This window comes from Aspergillus niger, assembly GCF_000002855.4.
Source record: "Aspergillus niger supercontig An01".
NCBI classification, from domain to species: domain Eukaryota; kingdom Fungi; phylum Ascomycota; class Eurotiomycetes; order Eurotiales; family Aspergillaceae; genus Aspergillus; species Aspergillus niger.
In genome coordinates this window covers 1,066,727-1,089,340 of record NT_166518.1, presented here as the reverse complement: position 1 = coordinate 1,089,340, position 22,614 = coordinate 1,066,727, and the positions used below count along the sequence as shown (strand labels likewise).

The 22,614-nt window shown below is 53.7% G+C and overlaps 7 protein-coding genes across 7 annotated transcripts; 2 read left to right on the top strand and 5 right to left on the bottom strand.

Moving 5' to 3' along the window:
* Window positions 1–30: 30 nt before the first annotated feature.
* On the bottom strand, window positions 31–3,326 carry An01g04590 (uncharacterized protein; the record flags this gene model as incomplete). Its single annotated transcript, XM_001388849.3, has 2 exons — window positions 31–238; window positions 328–3,326. The coding sequence occupies 2 exons, from the start codon at window positions 3,324–3,326 to the stop codon at window positions 31–33; spliced, it is 3,207 nt and encodes a 1,068-aa protein (XP_001388886.1).
* A 1,770-nt stretch (window positions 3,327–5,096) lies between these two features.
* On the top strand, window positions 5,097–8,430 carry An01g04570 (uncharacterized protein; the record flags this gene model as incomplete). Its single annotated transcript, XM_001388848.1, has 7 exons — window positions 5,097–5,140; window positions 5,220–5,278; window positions 5,334–5,656; window positions 5,713–6,126; window positions 6,182–6,328; window positions 6,375–6,805; window positions 6,855–8,430. 7 exons carry the CDS (start codon window positions 5,097–5,099, stop codon window positions 8,428–8,430), a joined length of 2,994 nt encoding a protein of 997 aa, XP_001388885.1.
* Window positions 8,431–8,840: 410 nt separating this feature from the next.
* An01g04560 (uncharacterized protein) lies at window positions 8,841–10,315 on the bottom strand (the record flags this gene model as incomplete). The annotated part of the gene is made up of 3 exons (XM_001388847.3): window positions 8,841–9,341; window positions 9,437–9,863; window positions 9,945–10,315. 3 exons carry the CDS (start codon window positions 10,313–10,315, stop codon window positions 8,841–8,843), a joined length of 1,299 nt encoding a protein of 432 aa, XP_001388884.1.
* An 835-nt stretch (window positions 10,316–11,150) lies between these two features.
* On the bottom strand, window positions 11,151–15,573 carry An01g04550 (uncharacterized protein; the record flags this gene model as incomplete). The annotated part of the gene is made up of 3 exons (XM_059747613.1): window positions 11,151–11,299; window positions 11,653–15,414; window positions 15,471–15,573. The coding sequence occupies 3 exons, from the start codon at window positions 15,571–15,573 to the stop codon at window positions 11,151–11,153; spliced, it is 4,014 nt and encodes a 1,337-aa protein (XP_059599637.1).
* Window positions 15,574–15,915: 342 nt separating this feature from the next.
* An01g04540 (hypothetical protein) lies at window positions 15,916–17,187 on the bottom strand (the record flags this gene model as incomplete). Its single annotated transcript, XM_059747604.1, has 3 exons — window positions 15,916–16,315; window positions 16,372–16,704; window positions 17,000–17,187. The coding sequence occupies 3 exons, from the start codon at window positions 17,185–17,187 to the stop codon at window positions 15,916–15,918; spliced, it is 921 nt and encodes a 306-aa protein (XP_059599636.1).
* An 859-nt stretch (window positions 17,188–18,046) lies between these two features.
* On the top strand, window positions 18,047–19,010 carry An01g04530 (uncharacterized protein; the record flags this gene model as incomplete). The annotated part of the gene is made up of 2 exons (XM_001388844.3): window positions 18,047–18,593; window positions 18,649–19,010. 2 exons carry the CDS (start codon window positions 18,047–18,049, stop codon window positions 19,008–19,010), a joined length of 909 nt encoding a protein of 302 aa, XP_001388881.1.
* A 364-nt stretch (window positions 19,011–19,374) lies between these two features.
* On the bottom strand, window positions 19,375–22,550 carry An01g04520 (uncharacterized protein; the record flags this gene model as incomplete). The annotated part of the gene is made up of 9 exons (XM_059747592.1): window positions 19,375–19,503; window positions 19,539–19,980; window positions 20,036–20,482; window positions 20,536–20,697; window positions 20,749–20,920; window positions 20,971–21,451; window positions 21,508–21,690; window positions 21,747–21,836; window positions 21,915–22,550. 9 exons carry the CDS (start codon window positions 22,548–22,550, stop codon window positions 19,375–19,377), a joined length of 2,742 nt encoding a protein of 913 aa, XP_059599635.1.
* Between the last annotated feature and the right edge of the window lie 64 nt (window positions 22,551–22,614).

Genomic DNA, 22,614 nt, shown 5'->3' with positions numbered 1-22,614 from the left:
GCAAGAAATGTGATTGAAGAAAGCACATAACTAATGCTTCTTCTTCTTCCCCTCCGTCCCCTTCTTAATGATCTTCTGTCTCTTGGAATCGATCTCCTGGTCATAGATCTCACGAGCCGACTCGCCCTTCTTGCGCTTGGTCTGCTTGCTAGTTTTGACGCTGACGGTGGAAGCACCGCCGCTGCGGATCTGCTTCTCGGCTTCTTCCCATGCCGCGCTACCGTGGTTGATCTCGTATCTGGAGACTGTAAATCAGTTATTGTCATTCAATGATTATGATGGGGTATTATTGAGGGAAGAGAGAGGAAGAAGGAAGGGGGGACTAACTTGTCAAGAGGGAGAGCGTCGATCAAGGCGCGCTGCTTCTCGCGAAGCTCCTCGTTGACTTCTTGACCACCTTCACGGAGTTCATCGTCCAGGCTGGTCTCCAGGGGCTTGAAGCGCTCGTCGGGGAGCTCGTCGTGGGCCTCGGTGGTGACCCGAGCGGAGGGGGCCTTCTCTGCGGGCATGGTCTCGGCGACGGCGCCTTCAATAAGGTTGCGGAAGTAGGTGGAGACCTTGCGGATGATCTTGAGGAACATGGCGAGGAGCTGAGACGAGGGGAGGGTGAGTTCCTTCTCGATCGTGTCAAGGTTCTTGCGCTGCAGACCAATGGCGAGCAGGATGGATTGCTGAACGCCGGACAGGCTGACCTTGCCGCTGAGGCGGCCGGAGAAGTAGTACTCGGCGATGGTGGGGACCATGTCGAGGATGACGTGGTAGTCGAGGAGGTTGTTGGCGTAGCTGTCGAGACGCTTGAGGTCGAAGGGCGAGAAGGCGGCGTCGAGCTCGGCCTTGGTCAGGGGGCTCTGAGAGATAGAGGGGTCGAGTTTGGCGCCGGAGTTGGCGGACTCGCAGATGCTGAGAGACAGCACGGAGGGGAACTCGCGGAACTGGTACGACAGCAAAGACGAGAAACGCTTGTGGAAGTCACGCGAGAAGGCGCCCAGCCAGGCGGCATCGTTGGAGCCGGAGGTCAGGGTGCGCAGCATCACGCATGAGTGCTCGCCAGTCAGGTCGTTGGGGGTCTGGCGGAGGTAGACGGGAGAGAAGGATGAGCGCTTCCAGAACTTGTGCAGAGATGGAGTAAGACCGAAGCTGACACCAACGTAGTCGAGAGCGTCGGGGCGACGCTCAGACAGTTTGCCGAACAATGGGGGCATGGTGTGAATGTCGCGGACCTTGACGTTGTCGTCCAGGAGGTTGGAGTTGGTCAGCTCCTCGTCAGTCACCCGGACCATCTCCTCCTGCGGCTCGGGGATATCCTCGGAAAGGCTGGTGAACTTGCCCTCGTAGAAGTCAATGAGCAGCTCTAGAGCCCGGGAGCCGTATCCCATGCTCAGGTACTCTGGGTTCGTGGCGATACGGACAATTCGGGCACCCGAAAGACCGGCAAAGTCCTCATCCTGGTATTGTTGGCTGACCAGCCATGGAATCAGATCACCACCCGCCCGCTGGCCGCGGCTCAGGCTGTTGAGGACACTCTGTCGGCTGATGCGACCTTCCAGCGCAACCTGAATGACACAGAGGGGTTCAGGGAGCTTGGTGGCTTCCTCGTCAATCGGGGGAACGAGAACAAACAGCTGGTGCGCGGGCGCATCGCTCATGAGTTGAAGATCATTAGGCGTGTTCTTGTAGTGGCTGGCAACGTAGAGAGCCATCATCTGCTGAAGGAACTTTTCGGAAACAGGGTGGAAGGAGAACAAGGTATCACGGTTGACTTGCAGCAATTGACATTGCGAGGGGTGAGGGGTGCCCTGAGTGTTCATGCGGGACTTGGGTAGGGTCGCGTCCAGGCAAAGGACCTTGTTCAACCACTTCTCCACCGAATCACCCGGTGCGTATCTGATGGGTTCCGAAAGGGTGATCTCCCTCAAAGACCGTCCAGCCAGGCTCTTGTCGATGTTCTTGGCGGCCTTGCCCGTGGCACGATCCGCAACGTCGATATCATCTTCACCGCTGACCTTGACGCCTCCCCGGGACTGCTCGCGAAGCTGCTGGATCAGCTTCAGGGAGAGGGACCGGCCCGTTCCTTCATAACCGTTAATGGTAGAGGCCATGAAGACCAGGTACGGTCCCATCAGCTTGCGGACCAGAGGGAGAGGGATGGCGGCGGCTTCATCGATCACCAGCAGCTCAGCCTGACCCAGGACGTGGGCATCCTGGGGCTGGATGTACTGGATGGTCTGACGGTGCTGGCGGTGGATGTTGACACGGACGATGGCCTTGTTGAAGTCCGGGTTGGTCGACTGAAGAATGGTGTAGTCAACATGGTCGAGGTAGCCGAGGGCATCAAAGCCCTTGAAAACGAATTCGAAGAGGGTCTTCAAGTTCTCAGGGCTGGGCGAGGTGATGAAGATATTGCTGTAACCATGCGCCACAGCGGCCGCAATGGCAACACCAAGAGCTGCGGATTTACCGCGACCTCTGGCAGCGGTCAAAGCGACAGTGCTCCGAAGGGTCTTCTCAGCGATTGCGTCGGCAAACGTCAAGAGCGCCTTCGCTTGGTCGACAGTGCGAGCCAAGTTGACCAGCGAGCCAATAGGCTGGGACTCTGCCAAACTCTCTTTGATCTCCTTCAGCTCCTTCTTTGTGCCAATGTTGGTATCGTCGATCGACTCCGGCGGAGGCAGCGGCTTCACGCTCTTCCCTCCGGAGATGGGCAGGACGTTCAACTCGTCATCCACAACCAGGCAGGAATCGCAGCTACCAAGAGATAGGATAAAACGCTCGTTGAATCTAGCAGTGACATCGTCGTGGGCTTCAGTGCGGTATCTCGAGTGGATATCCATGGACAATGTGTAGAGCTGCTTCAAGCTGTTCATGCCCTTCAGCAGCAGCAGGACGATACCACCTCCTTCAACAGTCTCAACAGTCCGGGCAAGCAAGTTCGGGGTCATAGCCTCGAAGTCCTGAAGCACGCACATTCCGTAGGTGTTACCGAGAATCTTCTCAGTCTCCTTGTAGTAGACGTAGCGGATTTGGTTGAGGGTGATGAACAGCTCGAACGGATCCTCCTGGTTAGGTTCTCTGATGCCGCGCTTAACCTCCTTCTTAATCTTGGCCTCACGCTTCTTCCGGTGACTCGTGAATCCTAGCAAATCCTTCTTGTAGGCCCACAGCACGGACTTGTTCTGCTTGACGTCGACGCTCGACATGATATAGTGGAGGTGGACGATGACATCCTTTGCGCGATCGCCAACGACGACGAAGAAGCTCCGCTTCTTCTCCTGCACGCCATTTCGGATGAGGGCCGGAATACGGGAATCAATAGCTTTGCGGGGCATGTTGGAGGCTGATTCCTGTGACCCTGGAGAGGGGAGGGGGTTGACTTGGGTATGTAAATGAGCGCTCGCAGAAAGGTCTCGATGGCCCGCGAACGAAAATTCGTAGACGGCGGCGGGGACCACAGATTGCGGGTTTGCAGTGGGTATACAGAAACACCACTTGATTTGCGAAACAGGGAGACACAAACCAGGCCCTCAAAGCAACAAGAGAAACGGTCGGCCAGGTAAAGAAATTGAGGCTCACACTGCCGATGAACTCTGCGATTCCTTTCGCCGACAAAAAAAAGTTATCGCCGAAAATCAGAACTGCCGCTTGGGACCGCTTTCTGTATGGGATACCGCCTAGTTTTATGCCTGAGGCAGGTAAAATGTTGGTTCCTGACTCGAAATATGACACGTGACAACCATCTGACAGGAACGGGGAGGTCCCATTATTGACCAGTTGATCATAACAAACGAGTAGCGCAAGCGATCTTATTCCTCTTTGGAGCATTGGATAATTTAATAAAATCGCTTTTCACATTTTTGAAGCTACAGAGAATCTATATTGGATATCTGGTCAGGAAGTTCATCTGGATTTGTTTGCATGCGAGGCAATTGGTCCTTGTTTGTTCTACAACAGTTAGCGATCGGCTGCTTTGAAAGACCCATCCTCGTATTATTTATTATCGAGGAGCCAATGTAGTAAGTACTGATAGTAAAACTATGCCATGTGTAGGACTTTCTTTTATTGCAGACAGTATTCAGGTCTCATGGCGCATGGTGGAAGGGTGAAAGTTCACACCAGAAGAAGGCAGGCAGGCAGGAAGATCCCTCTCAAATCAGTCTCAACTCGAGTCCCCACGGAGTCTCCACGCTTTACCCGCCGCCAGGATATCGCGCAGTTACTGCCAACTTTGACTGGGTGAGTTGGCGCAAGTTTGACTCTTGGACTCCCTGGAGATCCAGAGTTTTCAGGATTGATGATGCCATCCAGAGGGGCACACGGGAGGGGAGATTGCCCGATCGGGGAGAGGATCATCCCAAGATGGGCCAAAGATGGACCATGGAATGGCTGGACCCTGACGCTAAGCGCTGCAACCTGCCATGTCTTTTTCCTTCCTTTCAGGATGACTGACCGTTTCACTGCGTGTGTTTACTGCAGCATCTTACGCATCTCCAGGAGTACGTGTTCAGTGACACCGTCTCTGATATGCCCGATGGACTGAGCGGTAACTCTTGGCCAGTCATTCGACCAGAAAGATGATCGTCGTGAAATTGGGAGTGCTGACGTGCTCGAGGAAGGCAATGGGCAGTGCAGCTACCTGGACACTAAGGACAAGTTCCTCCCGTGTGGTGGAATGAGGATGGCCGTGATGGTCGCGAGCCGTGGGCCAGACCCCTTCGTTGACGCAATCCCCTCGAATCCCGGTCATGGTCTCCTTATCTTTGCTGGGAATGAGATATTCTAAGGATATGTTTTTGGTTGTTGTCGTCCCTTTGTCATTCCTATTTTCCCCCCTCTTCTCTCCTCCACACCTTTCGCAAACTCCGGAGGACACACGCCATTCATTCTACTGGAAGTGTATTCCCCCCCCCTGGGGCCCCTAGCCAGGACGTTATAGTGACGGCTCCACCTCCTTGCGGCATCCCCAGCCAGGCACCACAGTTGCTTACTCCCTCGCGGATCTTTCTTTCTGCGCCGGAATTTGCCTGTGCGCTGCATGATGTGAATGTCATTCAAACCATGATGGCTATTAGCTTTCTGTACCCATAACTTTCTTTGGCGTCATGGTATTTCTCTCTGCTGAGACCGGCCTCAAGGCCGCGGTAGGGTGAGTATAAGCATGCCCGTTATACCACCAAGGATGCCCAACTCTGTTACTCAACTGAGCGACCTAACGCAACGCACAGGGTATTCTTACTAAGTTGTACCTTTATCTCGACGTCTTACAAGACTACTTTCGCTTTCGGTAGGCTACCGAACCGAACGGTCCTTAATCCTCTAGGCTAATTATGTCCTCCTAGACCACCCTCTCATCACAGCCGTACTGGCCTGCTACTTTGCGGGGATCTGTCTTTTAATTCTGAGCCGATTCATCCATCGCATACCGAAGATCGCTTCGTCTGCACCTAAATACTCCGCCATTCCTCTCACAGAACGGGACCAAACGCTCGAAGAGCCATTTTCGCCGATCAGCTTAGACAGTAACAGCAGTTTTGCGCTCACTCGCTCGCGCAGCTCGGCGCGTTGGATCAAACTAGGTCTACTCTCGGTGCTTGGATGCATCCGAATTGCTTTGTATCGCGACCTCACTTTCCACACTGAATGCGCGCCGGATGGATACGCGGTAAGTAGCCAAGGGTTAGATCTTTGGCGGCAGCGCTAACCTGACTCCTTGCGCAGTATTCCATACCTTTCTTATTGGCCCTCTACGACTATTGGCGCAATCAACGCAATCGACCGGTTGCGAAATGGTCCGCTCCTGAGCGTCCGCAGAATGCGCATCTGCGTGCCGTAGCTACCTTTGCCAGTCGCATGCACAATTTCCTCTTTCAGAGCCGCCTGAGATATGTCATAGCGGCCTTTTTTCTCCTAACTGGTGGATACATCACCATAACGTTCAGTCATGGCTTGCAGTCAACATACATCTGCCCCAATACTTCTAGTGTATATACGCGCATGCGTGTCTTCACGATCTTCAGCCTCATTCTCGACTCGTTGATCTTAATCGGCGCGGCTGAACTGGCGAGTGAAGGATCCCGGTCGGGGGACACCATCAGGAAGCCGCCTTTGGCTTCCTGGGCCTATAGCCTACTGGTGCGTCAATGTGACATTTTTCTCGAACTTAATCAAACTGACCATGATCTGAAAGGGAGTGGCTATCTTTTATACCATCGTTGTTATCATTCTCGTCGCTACTTCCGACGGCGACGACCGCTTCATCAGTGCTCAATACCTACGCAGTGCGGTGGGTCAAGCAGTGCTGGTGACTTGTGTGGTCGCTGCGGCGTCCCAATTGGTAGGTTCGAGAAACCGTCTATTGTGGCCAAATGCTGACTGATCAGATCCCGTACTATGGTATCGCTGGGCTGGCTGTGCTGGCGGGCTTCGTCACGCTCTACTTCACTTGGGCGTCCACTCTGTTCAACGGACAACATCCATTTCCATTGATTTTCGCCTCCCGCGCCTTCGCGGCTCTTTTCTTCATCTTTGCGGGAGCCGTAGCCTTTCTTTATGCTCGAACTGCTTCAGAAGATGAAGCGCAATTCCTATATCGATTCAACCTGGCTATGCGAATTACTTTCGCTTTTCTTACTGTAATCGGCCTCGTCCTGGTGCACCAGCAGCATAGCGCCGCGCATCTGCATCCTATTGATCTGCTTGTGTACGACGGGAGACAGCACCATGATCAATGGCTTGCGCGGGCCAACAGCAGTCAAACTCTCACCGATGCTGTTAGGAAGTACCGCGCCCAGTACAATCAACATCCACCACCGTGCGTTCTCTCACGATTGTACACCTTTAGCTGGAGCTAACCAGACCAGGAATTTTGATAAGTGGTACGAATATGCTGTCAACCGATCTTCCCTAGTCATAGACGAGTTCGACCAAATATATGCAGACCTTCTACCCTTCCGCGCATTGCCGCCTGCGCAGATCCGGGACATGACGCAAAAGCTGGCGACAAACCCTTACAATGAGATCGGTGCGATCAGCATCCGCAACGGCAAAGCTCGAGTACAGGAAGGGATCAAGCCCACGCATGCGTGGATGGTAATTAGCGCTTCCAAGATGATCGAGAAGTTTGCCGAGTTCCTCCCGGATATGGATCTCGCATTCAACCTGAACGATGAGCCTCGGGTTTCTGTTCCCTGGGAGAAGGTTTCGGTACTCCGGCACCAAGCGAGATCTTACGGTTTACCACCGGAGGACAGCATCCAAACCGAATGGTCGACTGATCGCGGTGCTCAGTGGGGACCAATTGAGCCGGCCGACCAGACAACAGAAACCATGTTCGTTGACAACTCCTTTAAGCACATCTTCGATCGCTACGTGAGCTCCACCTGCCCACGCTCCTCCAAAGCTCGCAGTCAGCGCATCTGGGACCGGCGACACATCTGCCTCAGCTGCGTTCGTCCCCACTCGCTGGGAGAGTTTCCGTCCGACTGGACCGCTGCGACAGACATCTGCCACCAGCCCGACCTTGCCTCTCTGCACGGGTTCTTCCTGTCCCCAGCATCCTTCAAAGTCACACAAGACTTGACCCCCGTCTTCAGCCAGAGCACAATCGCCGGCTTCAACGACATTATTTTCCCCAGTCCTTGGAACTACGTCGACAAGATTGAATACAAGCCATCAGAAGAACACCCCGATGCAAACTACACCGACAAAACCAACACACTCTTCTGGATCGGCAGCACATCCGAAGGCGTCAGCAACCACGGCGAATGGAAAGGCATACCACGCCAACGCCTCGCCCACCTCGTGAACAACAACACACTGAACAGCGTCTCCGTCTTTCTCCCCACCAACGAAACAGACACGTACATGTACGAAGTCCTTAACGGCCGCGCCCCCTCCGACATCCTCCATCTCGACACCTCCGTCAACGTCATCGACCCCATCGTCCGCTGCCGCAGAGAAGACTGCGACGACCAAAGCAAAGAACTCGGCGCGGCCTCCCGCGTCGACTTCCAATCCCACTGGCAATATCGCTACTTGTTCGACTCGGACGGTGCCGGCTTCAGTGGCCGCTTCCTCCCCTTCATGCAGAGTCACAGTCTCCCATTCAAGACCGGTCTGTTCCGTCAATGGTTCGACTCACGTATCACCCCCTGGCTGCACTTTGTGCCGATCGATCTTCGTCTGCACGGATTATGGAGCACCCTGGCGTACTTTGCCGGCGTGGACACGACTCTCACGGTAAATGGCGCCACAAGGCACGTCCACATGCCGCCGCACGATATCGAGGGGACTTGGATTGCCGAGGAGGGGCGAAAATGGGCCAACCGAGTGATTCGTAAGGAAGATATGGAGATTTACTTCTTCCGGTTATTGCTAGAATGGGGACGGATAACTGATGACCAGCGAGATGTGTTGGGATATCGACTTGACATGTAATGATTATGATGTTTGTTTATATACCTATGGGTTCTGTCATTTGGAGTAGTAATAGTAGAAATATGGAAAAGAGGGAAATGAGAAACATCAATTCAATTGTAATTGTTCTAACGAGTGGCGGGTATAGTAGTATGACAAAGCGAGCGACTAGTACCTGTAGTAAGGTACCATGATGTAGTAGTTTATGCCCGTATAGATCCGGATCTATACATGCATGCATGCATGGATGATGCACCGAAAGAGTAAACCCAAAACAAAACAGCCAACCAACCAACCAACCAATCAAACGAAGGACTGAAATGCCAACAAACCAACTGATGTATCAATCAAGATGAGCGTGTGCGAGATGAAATGAAGATGAAATGGATGGAATCAGACAAAACGAGATGAGACAGACGAGGAGGAATCGATTAGAAAATCATGCCCGCCATATAATTCCTCGGCTCCCACCTGGCCTTCTTCACAAACGACGGGCTAGGGAACGACGAAGTCGACGTCGACGCGTTCAGCATCTGACCATGATGGTTTCTTCCTCCCCTCCAGGGACGAGAATCTTCATCGTCATCATCATCATCGTCGTCGTCGTCGTCGTCGTCGTCCCCATCATCATCTGAATCATCATCCGAATCAGAGTCGTCGTCGTCATCGTCATCGTCGTCGGAATCATCGTCCCCATCATCCTGATCATCATCTTCATCCTCGTCGTCATCATCCCCATAATCAACCACCCCAGCAACAGTGCTATCACCATCATCCTGATAAACCTTCAACGAATTAATACTCCAGTAAGCGTCGACAAAAGCCCCCGGATTATTCGCCACATAACTACTGCACGAGCTAGCGACGGACGCACAACTGCCCGAGCCCCAGACATTACCGGCCCAGTCGCCGCAGAAGGTAGTATCGAAGATCTATACCAGCATATTAGCGCCCCCCGCCCATCATCGCAAACCAACAACATGCAAAGAGCAAAAAAGAAGGGGGGAAAGGGGGTGGGAGAACATACAATCTGCAACCCATCAAAATGACTATCAATATCACAATCACCTTGAAACCTCGCAACAGGGGAACCCCAAGAATCCGGATCCGGATTCCCGGAATCAATATCATCAGGGATGCTCCCCCGTTCGAAGAACCAGATACTAATCGCATCTGAAGTCCACTCGGTCGCGAACACGCCGCCGCCATTCGCGTTGAAGGCGGTTCCGTACGAGGTAGCGTCGGGATCAGTGATACCACACCCGGCGTTACTAGATTGGCCTGCGGCGTAGACGTAGCAGTTGTCGGTGGTCATGGAGCCGGTGAAGTCCGATGAGGAGGAGATGCTGCAGCCGTCGCTAGTGTGCAGGGTCATGTCGTTGCCGGATTGTTGGTTGACGCCTTCGATGATGTCGATTTCGCCGTTGTTGGGCCAGTCGGCGCCGACGAGCCAGCTACAATGAATTTGTTTTAGCTTTTGTGTCCAATAGAGATGTTATGAGTGAAGGGTGGAGGGAATGGAGAGGGGGGCTTACAAGGCAGGCCAGGTGCCACAGATACCTCCGGGCATGTGTTCGAGGTCTAGGATGAAGAGACCATGGTTGTAGGTGGCGTCGCTGGAGATGCGAACACTTTGACGTCCGCTACTGCCGGCGACGTTGGTGTGGTCGACACCCATGTAGACGTAGTCGCCGGAGGTGGAGATATAGCCATTGCTCTGGGCGGTGGCTTCATCAACGTAGTCAACGAAGCCGTTGGTGGGGTCGGTGTCGGTGAAGAAGGAGAAGCCGTCGAAGAAGCCAGAGCCGGAGTAGTCGTCTTGTAAAGTGTAGGCTGCAGAGCTGAGCTGCGCCGTGAGGCCTAAGGCCGAAAGGAGAGTCGCGGTGCGTCGCATCGCGACGAGCATGTATGAATTGAAGGGGGGTTTTTTTTTTTTGTTTTTTCTTCAAAGGAGAGGTAGAGGAGTTTCTTTGATTTAGACCAGCTAGATTGATGTTCTTCCTCTGCAGAAAAGCGGATGGTGAAAGGAATGAAGAGAAGTAGATATTTATATGAATGCGTAAGATGTCTCTTGCGAGATCTAAGGAATGGAGCCGCAGCTCAATCGTAGCAGCAGCAGCAGAAATAGGCAAAGGAATGTTGGTCTAGAGACGAGGTCTCTGAATTCGTCGAGCCATGGCCGAGAACAGGGTTATATACAGCGCGTCGTGCGGGAGAGAGAGGAAGAGGGTAGAAAGTTAGAAAGTTAGAGAGGTGTAAAGAGACAGACGCCGAGACAGGGGGCCTCGGGCCTCCGGGTCTGGTCAAGCCTTCAAGCAGAGACACTAACGATCTGTGTGGCGCCGACTATGAACAATCCACAGCAGCCCACCGGATCAGAGCGCAGGACCAGTCGGGACCTGGCGAGGCCAGCTGCGAGGTCCATGTGGATTGATTGATTGAAGCCGTTAATTTAATCCGCGGACCAATATAGGGCATGAAAACGGGCAGCGAGAAAATCAACTGGGCCAGTGACAGGCGATCGGGCACATTCCGGAGTCGAGGGCTCGGCCAATGGAGGCGAGTAGAACACCATTTTGAGTGAAAGTGCTGCAGGCTGGGCGTCTAGTCAAACCGCGCGGAGGATGAAGATCAGCCCCGAGATGGGAAGGATTCCGCAAGCAGTTGCAGCCAACCCCGAGATTAGGACAGGGCCACGCGATGCATCTGAAGCCCAATCAAGAGGGCCTGGTAGGGGGAAATTAGCCGGCAGCATCAGCAGATGAAATCCCCGCCCGAATGCAGAAACTGGAATGCCACTCACCGACGTTGTTTGGTTTCTGTCGCTTCCAATGGCCTTTTTGACAGCTCGTGGGAATTTGCCTCCCTCGGTCAGCCGATCCTGCGAGAACTATCAGGACGTATGCAAGTATAGACAGAGAAATTAAGGTAGAGATTAGAGTAGAAAAAAATAAAACGTTGAAGGGAAAAAAATGCTATTAAGACATCGTCATCACGCTGCCATCGCTGGTTCATTATGTACAGGGCACATCGGGCATGCCAACAACTCCTCCCACTCCGATCCTCCTCGGTGAAACGGCCCTCCACGATGCTGGTATTGATGATGGTGCCGGTGCTGGGGATGCACAGGATGCCCAGTAGTCGATGGATCAACCTCCAACAGACATCGCCGATGGTAGAGATGCCGGCAGGAAAAGACCACGACCGGCCCAGCAGCCACCGTCGCGTTCTCGCCATTCACACCCTCACCATCTGCTGCGGCCGCATGCCCATCCATCAGCGGGAGCGGCTGACCTGCATCGGCGGCCTTGCCCTTCCCCCGTGCGGTCGCCGGATCATGTTGTGCATGAAGTCGTTTCTGAAGACGCTGCTCGTGCGTCTTTTCCTGTTTCTGCTCCCACGCCTGCCAAAACTGGGGTCCAACCCCAGGTCCCCAGATGCGCTGCCGGCAGATTTCGCACACCTGCCCGCGTGGTCGCCATCCCCGCTGCCGTAGTCGCGTCACCTCGTCCACATGCACAAACAGGTCCCGGTCCAGCATGCCGTTGGCCAGTGCCAACAGGGATTTCTCATACGTGTAGGCTGAGAAAATTGAAGCCAGTACCGCCCGCAGCTCTAGCAGGGAGGGCGACCAGCTGGCCGCCCGCGTGAGGAATGCCCGCAGAATACGGAGGAAGCTTACATCGCTCCGCTCGCTGCTTGACGATCCGCCAACTCGCACCGTACTGGAGAGCAGCGATGTGAACACCTGCTGCACCAGGGCGCGGAACGCCGACATCAAGTGGCTGGTTGCCGGAGTCACTGGGGCTGCACGCTCTTGCTGCATTAAGCCAAACACGCTGCTGGCCGTCCGCACGACGGCCTCGATTAGATCGAGCCATAGACTTTCGTCGAAGGAGAGAGGTTGCTCCAGGACACCCTTGCCCGTACCATTCCGTTCCACCGCGCGTGAATTCTTCGCCGTCTTGCTTTGCCCTTGGCAAAGCCAGGTCCCCACTCGCGTAAATTTGTCAAGAGACTCAACGAGATGGTCGATCGCCTCCGTCGTGCTGGCAGAGTCGGGACTATCGTGCAGGTTCTGCAGAATGCCTACCAGTCCCGACTCGAGGGTCCCCAGATGTGTGATGAGACGATCCATCGCGGCCCGCACCTGGCCTTGTCGAGCCAGCAGGATCACGGCCGCGTCCACCACCCCACTCTCTTCCATGGATGGCAACAGCTCCTCCAGCCGGACGTCTCCGACCCGTAGATCATCTACAAAGTCGGCAACGCGAGACGGGTTATACTTGCAGAGCAGCTGTACATACCGCTCGACCATCCAGTTCTCGATGGGCTTACTCTGTCGTCCCTCCGTCACAGACTGCAGAGACATGCGGACCACAACGCCCAAGTACTGATACTGCCGACCAGTATCGTCTTTGAGGATGTTGAGGAAGGTCCCGTGGATATCCGGTGCGAGCCCATGCATCGTCTGGGCGGCCTTCTCCACATCAATTGCGACCAGCTGGCCAGCATGCTCTTTGACCACGTCAACAACGTCACGTCGCTGCTTCTTACCGAGTCCTGAGCCAGGTCGAAGGCAGTCTTGGAGACAGGTAAAGATGGCCTCCTGCTCATTCGGATCTTCGAGGTATGTGCGCACTAGCTCCGGGTACTGCTTTTCAGAGCGATAGGTAGCTTTCAGAATCCGGAAAAACCGTGCTTCCTTGTAGAGCGGGATCATGCCCTGGACGTTGGGAGGATGGTAGAAAGACAACAGGTACTCGGCGCTCAATTCGCAATCGTCAGCCATATCCAGGCTCGGGTATCGGCACAGCCGCTCCAAGACCTGGTGAAGAGTGCTGCCCGGGAGGAGAATATATTGAGGATATTTAGGAAGGTTGCGCGCAAGGAACATGTCTAGATAAATGGTATCAGATGCATCGAAAGACTGGGTCATAACCTGTAACAGAATGCTGATAAGATATTGTCGGTTAATGGACACTCCCCGAACTGGAGTCTCGTCGGGTTCTTGCTCATTCAAGAAACTGTCCTCGAACGCCTCGTTCATCATACTCATGAAGCTGGATGTGTCGAATCGCAGCATGGCCTGGAGCTCGGGAAACGACCCGCCTAGTTGAGCTCGAGCTCCAGCTTTGGTACCAGATGGTTTGCCAGAGAACAAGTAATCGTACAGGGTCGCTTTGGCTCGGGTCGCCTCAGCGTCATCCATGTCTGTCCCGGTAGGATAGACACGTCCGGTGAGGACGAAGGAAAGATAAGGGAACATTTTCATCGCATTAGTATACCGCTTGAGTCCATCCACCGACTCCCCGTTGACGAGAGCCTCCGGTGTCGGAATGAGCTGCAAGAGCTCCTGCAACGGACCCACGTAATCTCCCAGGCAGCGGTTCCAGACGTAGATAAACGCGTCGTACAAATTATGATGCTTACACAGCGAGGTAGTCTGGTCAATGTCCATCGTGGCGGTATCCAGCAGGCAGATGATCTCTTCCAATCGGCTAACGCTGTGGTTCGTCGCAAAGTGGTTGATCAGTGCCTTCACGGCAGTCGGAGGAAGAGAGCGGACGGTCCCTTCCACGATATACGGTTCGAGCGCATCCAAGAATATTCCCGGTGAGCCACTCTCCTCGTACCAGGTAAACACCTCGTCCCAAAGGAAGTCCTCCTCGGACATACAGACGCACGCCGCGATGGATACCTCGGCTAACTTCTCAAGCTGTCCGTTTCCCAGCCTTCCGCTGTTCGCTTCTGTATTGCGCCCAAAGGCATACTTCAGCGAAGCCGAGATCATTTCCTGGAGCTTCTCTCGAACTAACGGCTGCCTCAGTGCATCCTCCTCCGGTAATTCAATGGTCAGCTTCTCGGCGCTACCTTCATAGTATGATGTCGCCAGCTGGATCGCACCAATAAAGTCGCCGGCTTCCATAAGGGCTAGCAACCGATCCGCCCAGTTCGACAGGCTTCCCATCAACATCTCGTTGAAACCTAAGAGAAACAGGCGTCCCTTATAGGAGCGGAAGCTCATATAGAAGGCGTCTGCCACCACTCCATGCATCGAAGTATCCTCTTCATTGAACTGCTCGACCAAGCTATGCAGCTGGGCGGAGAACAGATCCACATGGTAGATGTGCCGGTTGAGGAGGTCAACGGCTTCCGTGACACGCATGGTGTGGTCTTCCAATATGAGCAACTGCTGTGTGATAGTGAGCACTGCCAGTACTGAGCGACTCAGCCATTGCACGGCAACAATCGCCTCGTCGGCCTTCCATCGGCTCCTGGGTCTGAAGGAAAGGCTTGGAGGACGATCACGGCTCGGTGACTCGTCGGTTTCCACCTCCGAGATGTCCATCACCGTCAGCACGTTGGACCAACAATAGACAAGCTTCGTCTTGGAAATCTCTGAATCTTTGCCCTTGAGCCGGATGGCGGGGAACCAGGCAAGGGCTCCAGTCATGGCGCCATGAGCTGTTACTTCTTTCGGACGGGGTGACTTGTGCTGTGTCTGTGCGACAGGCGTCGTTGAAACAATGACAAGGAGATACGGTGTAAGCATGGCGACCAGGCCTAGCGAGTCGGTGGATTGCTCGACATTGCCAAGCGGGAGCGGCGAGAATGCCAGGACGGAGCTGGGCTTTCGCGGTCGACTACCTTCCGCGAAGACCTGGGGATAGCGACCCAGAATCCGTGTAGTCTTGACCGTCCGTCCCATTGCGCCCATTCCTCGAGTAGCCAGGTGTGAGAAGGCCATTCCCCGCTTATCGGCTGATACCAGCGCCGTCCGTCGCGTTCCCAGGAATCCCACATGGATGACCGGCCCACCCGCGATATGACCGTCCGATGTTCGAGTCTCTACCTGACTAGCAGGTATGGGGGGGATATGAAGAAAAGGCCGCGCTGACCGCGAGATTTCCCAGGTGAATATGTCGCTCGAAGTGTGGCCTCCAGCAACCGTCGAGTGGTCTGCCGAAAGCGCTAACGATGTGATCGCGCCACATTCAACAGCTACATTGCGCCAAGTCAGCAGAAGGGACCTCAGCCGAGTTGAGGATCAGACGTACCCTTTGTCCCAAGTCCAATAATGGTCTTCAGGTTTTGCTGGTAGTCAAATACGAGGATGATGCCCTTGGACGTACCAACCACAATGGACGTCGAAACGACCATGCAGGTGGGATGCCCAAAGTTCCGTTTTCCAACTTCCGAGAATGCCTGCCCATTGAGCTTCTTCAATCTAGTCCATTGCACAACATCCCAGGGGCCCAGAGGGATGTCCGCGCCCGAGTCCACGGTCCCCGGCGATAGATGGCTGGTAAGGGAAGATTTTCGGGAGTGGATCTGGGCTAGAAACGGGGATGACGGTCGGAAACTGACTGGCGATGCAGAGGAGAGTCTGGACTGGAAACGACAATCGAAAGGGCGATGGGAAGGACTGGGGCTGAGGTGAGGAGACCCGCGGAGGGCCAACGCGCTGCTGCTTCGCGACGATAAAACAGAGCCCTATTCTCATCAGCGGGGAGTCAGGGCGGAACAGACATAGTCGCGACCAACATGCAAAGAAGGGGTATCATCTGGCGTCGAGAGGGTCTCATCCACGCTACCGGGAGCGCCGGGCTGCCCGGATTGCGGCGAGGATGGGAGGTCAGTGGAATCAGCGTCAACAGGAGGGCTTGGTTTCCCCGAAACATGGTTTTCGCTGGCTACGCCGGGGAGGTCCTCCTCGAAGTAAGCCATTGGGCCATGATCTGGCGGCTCCTGAGTGTTGACATGGTCGGAGACACCGTTGCGGGCGGGCGGGGAGTGTTCATCGTCTTCCTGGCCCAAGTCGAGCTCATCCTCTCGTGCCCAGTCATTACTGGTCTCGATCATGGAGCTCATCGGCGGGATGTTCGAATGACCATCGCTCCAACTGTCTTGTTTGATAGTAGCAATGAATCGCAATGAGGGTCTGGACGGAAATTGTACGGTGAGGCGCTGGTGGTCTCAACAATCGATGTCACGAAGCTCGAATGGGGCAATAAAAGTGGAGGCTGGCCGGGATCAACGGGGGGCTGGATGTCAGGCTCAGGGCGGCGGCAGACACTCGGAGACAGCACAGCGAGGAGACGCACGAGCTGTTCAGGTAATGAAGATATGATGCCGAATGGGGTGAGGAATGGATCTAGGGAAGGAGAAGAGGCCGCGACGAGCTTGGATTGAACTGGACTGGAGGAGGCAATGGAGAAGGACCGGCCAGGCAGAGATACCGGAGATACCCACCGGCGAAGGAGGAGTTGGTATTCTTGGTATTCTTGGTATCTTGGGTACGGTTACCATTACGCTCCCAATGGAGCCCCAGGCGGTCTAGTCCCAATTCGGAAGGGACAGGAAGATGGAGTGACCACGGATGCCTGGGTGCCTGGATGCATGAATGGCCATTGTCTTGATCACTACTATCTAGATAGATAGATAGATAGAATTGGACCGTTACAGTACATTTTGTTTATTGTTCTTCCCCCTTTTTCCTTACATGTTGGTAGTCGGTTTACCTAACATTACCACAAGACCTAAACATCTTCCCTCTTCCTTGTGGGGACAGCAAAACGATTCTTACACGCGATTGATGCTATTCCACGTGGACGGTTTCGGAAGAGACATCCAATTCATCAACTCAGCGGAGACGTCACATCTACCTATTTCCCAATACTTAATATTCCGCAAATTAATCGCTGGGATCGACTCTGTGGCTGAAGAGTCAAATGTTGCAAAAGCCGAGGTAAGCATGGGGCTTTCCTTGTCCATGCCTTAGGCATCTTAATCCCCCCACCCCCAAAAGCATGGGAACTCTCCTTTCTCTCTTAGTTGGTTCAGCACCAGAAACACCTAACAAAAAGGAATCAGCATGAGATGATGGAAATTACAGTGATATTTCTTCCCCCCCTCACGTCCCAATCATGAACCGACATGGTGCGCGGCTGTCAAGCTTCTGACCTGCATGATGACGGATCCCATGTGACAAACAGTCCCTCTATAATCCCCCCTCACCAGGTCTTCAAGGAAATGCAGTGAGGGAGGTTATCCATATTCCATCATGTTTCCAACAGCCAGCCATTACTTCCAGTCAGGAACTTGCATCTAGCGCCCCAGAAGGCCAGCCTAAGGATCTGCCAATATATTCAACCGCCTGGCTCCGAACCAACTACTCGTCGTCTCCTTTCCAGACCCCCGCTTGATTGGATTGCAGTGGCACGGTCAGCATTTACTAGTTCTGCACTCGGGAACTTAGCCCTTGGACTTAGAGTGTAGAGTAGTATTGGCTATTTAAATGCTCTCCCGTCGGTCCTATCATGATGCTTAACCGTGGTTGCCCTGTCGGTTGGTGTCCGGGTTGGGGTTATCACACTATCCCTCATCATCACCCGTGCAGGTCACAAGCTGGCAGATGGCTCCAACAAGCCACTGCTGATTTCATCAGCAACGGTTGGCGCGGTCATTTTAGCAGAAGATGGAATATGGACTGAACATCGTACATCAAGGGCCAGGGTATAAATAAAGCCGGTGCATTCCTCATTCATCGGCATCCCCCCTGCCCGTTACGGTAGCCCCCCACTGTCGAACCTAGCAACAACTGCGTCTAAAGGACCAGGAACGCCGTTGCATGATGATGTTCCCCCCATCCATCCTCTTCGGCCTGGCGGTGGGCATAGCATCCATTGTGCCAACTATCGCGCAGTCCACCTGTAACGGCCAGGCGGAGTACTGTGATCGCCGTTTTTCCAATGTTACCCAGGTCGGCGCCCACGACAGCCCCTTCGTTGGGTCGCTCCTCTCCGATAACCAGGATCTCAGTGTCACCCAGCAGTTGGACCTGGGAATCCGCTTCCTTCAGGGCCAAACCCACAAATCTGAACTGGATGATACCATCCTCCTTTGCCACACGTCGTGCCTGCTGGAGGATGCGGGCAGCCTGGAATCGTTTCTAACTACAGTCAAAACCTGGATGGACAGCAACCCGGATGAGGTGGTGACTCTCCTCCTTACAAACGGTGACAGTCTATCGGTATCGCAGTTCGGCGATGTCTTCAACAGTTCCGGTATCTCAGACTATGCGTTCGTGCCCAGTTCGTCTCCAGACACTTTGGCCATGGATGAATGGCCGACCCTACGAGAATTGATCGGAAATGGCACGCGGCTGGTGTCTTTCCTTGGTAAGCAGTGGCCAGGTAGTCGTGTCCTGAGAAGCTTATTTGACTGGCTTTCCAGATTATGGCGCCGATGCTTCGACCGTCCCATACATCCTCGATGAGTTTGCGTACTTCTTCGAGACCCCTTATGATGTGACGAATGCAACTTTCCCCGACTGCAGCATTGACCGGCCCGCTGGTGCATCCGCCTCCGGACGGATGTATATTGTCAATCATTTTCTGGATGTCGACATATTGGGAATCCTCATACCCGATAAGGATCATGCATCCGACACCAACGCGGTGTCGGGGTCTGGGAGCATTGGAGCCCAGGCAGACCTGTGCTACTCCATATACGACCGCTTGCCCAACTTCATCCTCCTGGATTTTGTCGATTTGGGTGAGCCGATCGCGGCTCAAAGTGAACTGAATGGTGTTTAGAAAGCTCATTGTCCTTCTTTCCGAGCAGTGTGGCTCTTGGTTTACCCGCCTGATGGCACGCCATGTAAATCCAGCAGTGCTCTATCAAAAAGGCTTACCAATCGGGATAAAATGTATTTGCCATTCCGCTCTTCTGTCAAATCCAAAGGAGAAGGCCCCACACTGCGTGCGGACCGTCGAGGTCTATTGGTTATAAGATGCCTTTTAGTCCAAAATGTCGAGCAGATAGTAACGCCAAATCGCCCCAGTGTAGCTTCCAAGACACTTCGAAATTGTTCACTCATCCAATTCAACCTGCATCTCGCGTTCTGTTATAAATTTGGGATATCTGGGTTAGCAATGCCAGACTTTAATCTAGCAGATTTCAGCCATACGTACCCCATATCTTGTTTGCCGATGCAACAATGACCTCCGCCTTAGCAAGCAACTTTTTAGCATAGCGCTCGGCCTCCGCTGGGTGCAGTTGATTCTTCTGGGTCTTCCGCGGGTTTACCTGTATTTCTTGGTTAGCACAGCCTCATCACACACTGCCATCAAAGTTTGCCACACCATCATAAGTATAGGAACAAGGTCCTTCGCATCAGCCTCTGCCAATGCTCTTAGATTGCGGAACCCATTTTCTCGGAGTAACCTGGCAGTCCATCCTTTCACGTAGGTAACCTGCGCCATTTCCAGCAGATCAGCACGCGCACCAGCCTCCAGACGATCTCGCATATGATCCAAGACTGCCGCAAGCATGCCCCAATTCATTCGCTGACAGAATTTCACGATACCCGCAGCAAAGCCATGACATTGTTGTGCCAGGGTTTGAACTGCCCCCCGCGGAATCCGATAGCGATTGGCTACTGCCGACAATGGCATCTCGTTACTCAAGTCCCGAAGTTGAAATGCCGTGTACGCTCTGCGGTATATCCTGGCCTGGTTCATCTGTTCTGGCGTATTCTCCTTGAGTGATGCACCACTTTGTGCCCTGCGGAACCATTAGCGCCTTCATGAATGATCGAAGGGGTTGTGAGCCAGCATACATCGTATTTACAAAACCTGGACTGACACCGACAAATTGCAACGCACGTAGCCCGCTTTCATCAAGGTTGTCCAACTGATCACGAAAGATAAGCCAGTCGATCGGAGTGGCTGTGGCCGCTTGCAAGGGCGTGAACAAGTAAAATATATGCATATCACCGTCCATGACAAAAGCTTGCAACGCTCTCTTCAACTCCTCAAAAACAAAGAGACCATCTTCGGGTGCAAACGCCGAAGCCACTACTGCCTGGCCAAGTTGTGTTGACGAGTATGATTCGTCGTCATTCAGTTGTACAAGTCCCTCGGTGGCCAATTCTTGCAGCGCTGAACCCATGATAGCGTAGGCTACTTTTTTATCCACTGTCAGGTACAGAAGGGTACATCTAACGTATTCCTTGATGGCATCGTTACCGGACACAAGTCCCGTCGCAATCGCTTCCAAAAGTGCTCTTGTGGGATGTGAGCTATTCTATTATCAAAGAATTGGGTGTTGGGAACTCACCTCTTGAGTCCTCTCTTCTCCGGGGCCAGGCAGCTTTCGATGGCAGGCATCTCTGCTTCTAAGAGGTCGCAGACCGCTTGTAGGTCGCTATCCCCACATATCAAGTAAGTCTCACCCGCATCGTCTTTCCCTTTGCGACCAGCTCTTCCACACATCTGTCGCCTTCGCGAATATCAGCCAATAGCACACTATGTTCGGTTAGGGGCGACTTACAGCATTGCGGGACCGACAAGTTCCCTGCCCATGCGGGCTCCATTGATGATAACTCTCCGTGCCGGGAGATTGACACCAGCCGCAAGACTGCAGGTCGCTATGAGTGTACGTAAGACACCTTGGTCGTACGCCTGCGCTATCAGTTCGCGCTCCTCAGCTGTCATCCCCGCATCTATAGCGATAGCTTAGCATATGCCTGGAAACAATGCGAATGGTACTTACGGTGGAACCCTACGCCTCTCACGAGCGTCTTTTCGAGGACCGGGTCCAAGCCGCTAGGCAAACTGCGTAGCTCAGCAAGCAAGTCTAAACGCTTGGTGAGCTCATCTGTGTTGTCCGCTGGGGCCGGCATCGCTTCGCTCATAACAACTGCTTGGATCTGGCACATATGGCGACTACCGCAGAATACCAAGGCGCCATGTCCGGCGCCAGCGGTGTCGATCGCCAGAGCTACAGTCGCATTTGTCATGGGGTTTGCAAGTTCGCGGAAGGTCGAGGGACGAATAACACGGTCTGGGGGCATCCGTTCCATAAGAGTTGCGTTAGACATAGACTTCAGCTTAGAGATCGTTTGGAAAAGCTGTCTCGAGGTTGCTGCAGGATAAATTGCATTCTCGTAAACTAGGTAATCATCAATCGGGATTGGTCGGTATGTCGACACAAAGTAAGCGGCATTCATCCACTCGGCAAGCATCTCTGTGTTCTTGGAATGGTCAGACAGATAGCTTTCAGGCTTGCGAACCGAGTCTTCAACCATACCGATAGGGTGGCACTCATGCCAATAATTTGGGTCCTCTGTCGCAAGAGAAGTAGTTTGGTGACCATGAGTTCCAGCAGATACCCGCGATGTTCATCATCAAGCATATGTAGCTCGTCCAAAACGACTACGCCTAAGTCGCCAATGCTACACTCTTCAATGGCGGAATTGATCAAGGAGTTCGCCTATGTGACAACACTTAGAGATGATTCGTGACTGCACGGGCAAAGATGTAACGCACCTTCTCAATTGTGCAGACAGCTATGTCCGTGTCTGCCCAGGATGCAGCAGTCCTGCTTCCACCATAGTACCCAGTGACACGAATCGATCGCTGCAGTTTGTTCCACCGATGGTGGTACAGTTTTTCATTGACTGCTTGGTCCTCAGCATCAAGGGTAATTTTCTCGACATCCTGTACGATGCGCCTGAGCCACTTGAGCTTTTCTTGTACCAAGGCGACATAGGGAAGGACAAGGATAGCCTTGCGCCCGGGGTTCTCAATGATACGCTTGAGCATCAGAACATCGGCCACGAGAGACTTCCCTCCGCCCGTGGGGGCTGTGTAGACTAAATGTCGGTCGCCCTTGAGGAGACCTGGCGCTAGAAGGCATGACGCCTGCCACTGGTAGATACTGCTGAGCCCAGCTGCGGCAAAATTAGCCACCAGTCCTGGAGGCAAGCCATACGTGGGATGATTCAGGGACAAATAGGGGTTGTGTGCAGGATCATGGTCGGTAGGAAACACATTCGGCTGTTGGCCACGACACACCGGCGGCGTCTCAGCAACCGGATAGATGTCGCTGGCGACCAGACGGGCCTTGGGAAGGATGAACGAGGGGCGGATAAAATCTACCGACCGACCAACCGCACCAGGAGCAGTTGTAGGATGTTTTACTCCCACTGGCCTGTGATCATCGTCTGCAGAAGGGTCCGGGGGTCGCTTGTTTCCAGCCAATGGGACTACCTCAAACGTCCGCTGGCGGGCAATATCGACGGATGTCTGGAAGCCATAGGTCTGAAATGGCTGCCCGGGTGGTGCAGACATGCCTGGGTCGACGTTTTGACCTCTGTAGAGTTATAGCGGCTCTCGTGGGGCTCCTATACGCAAT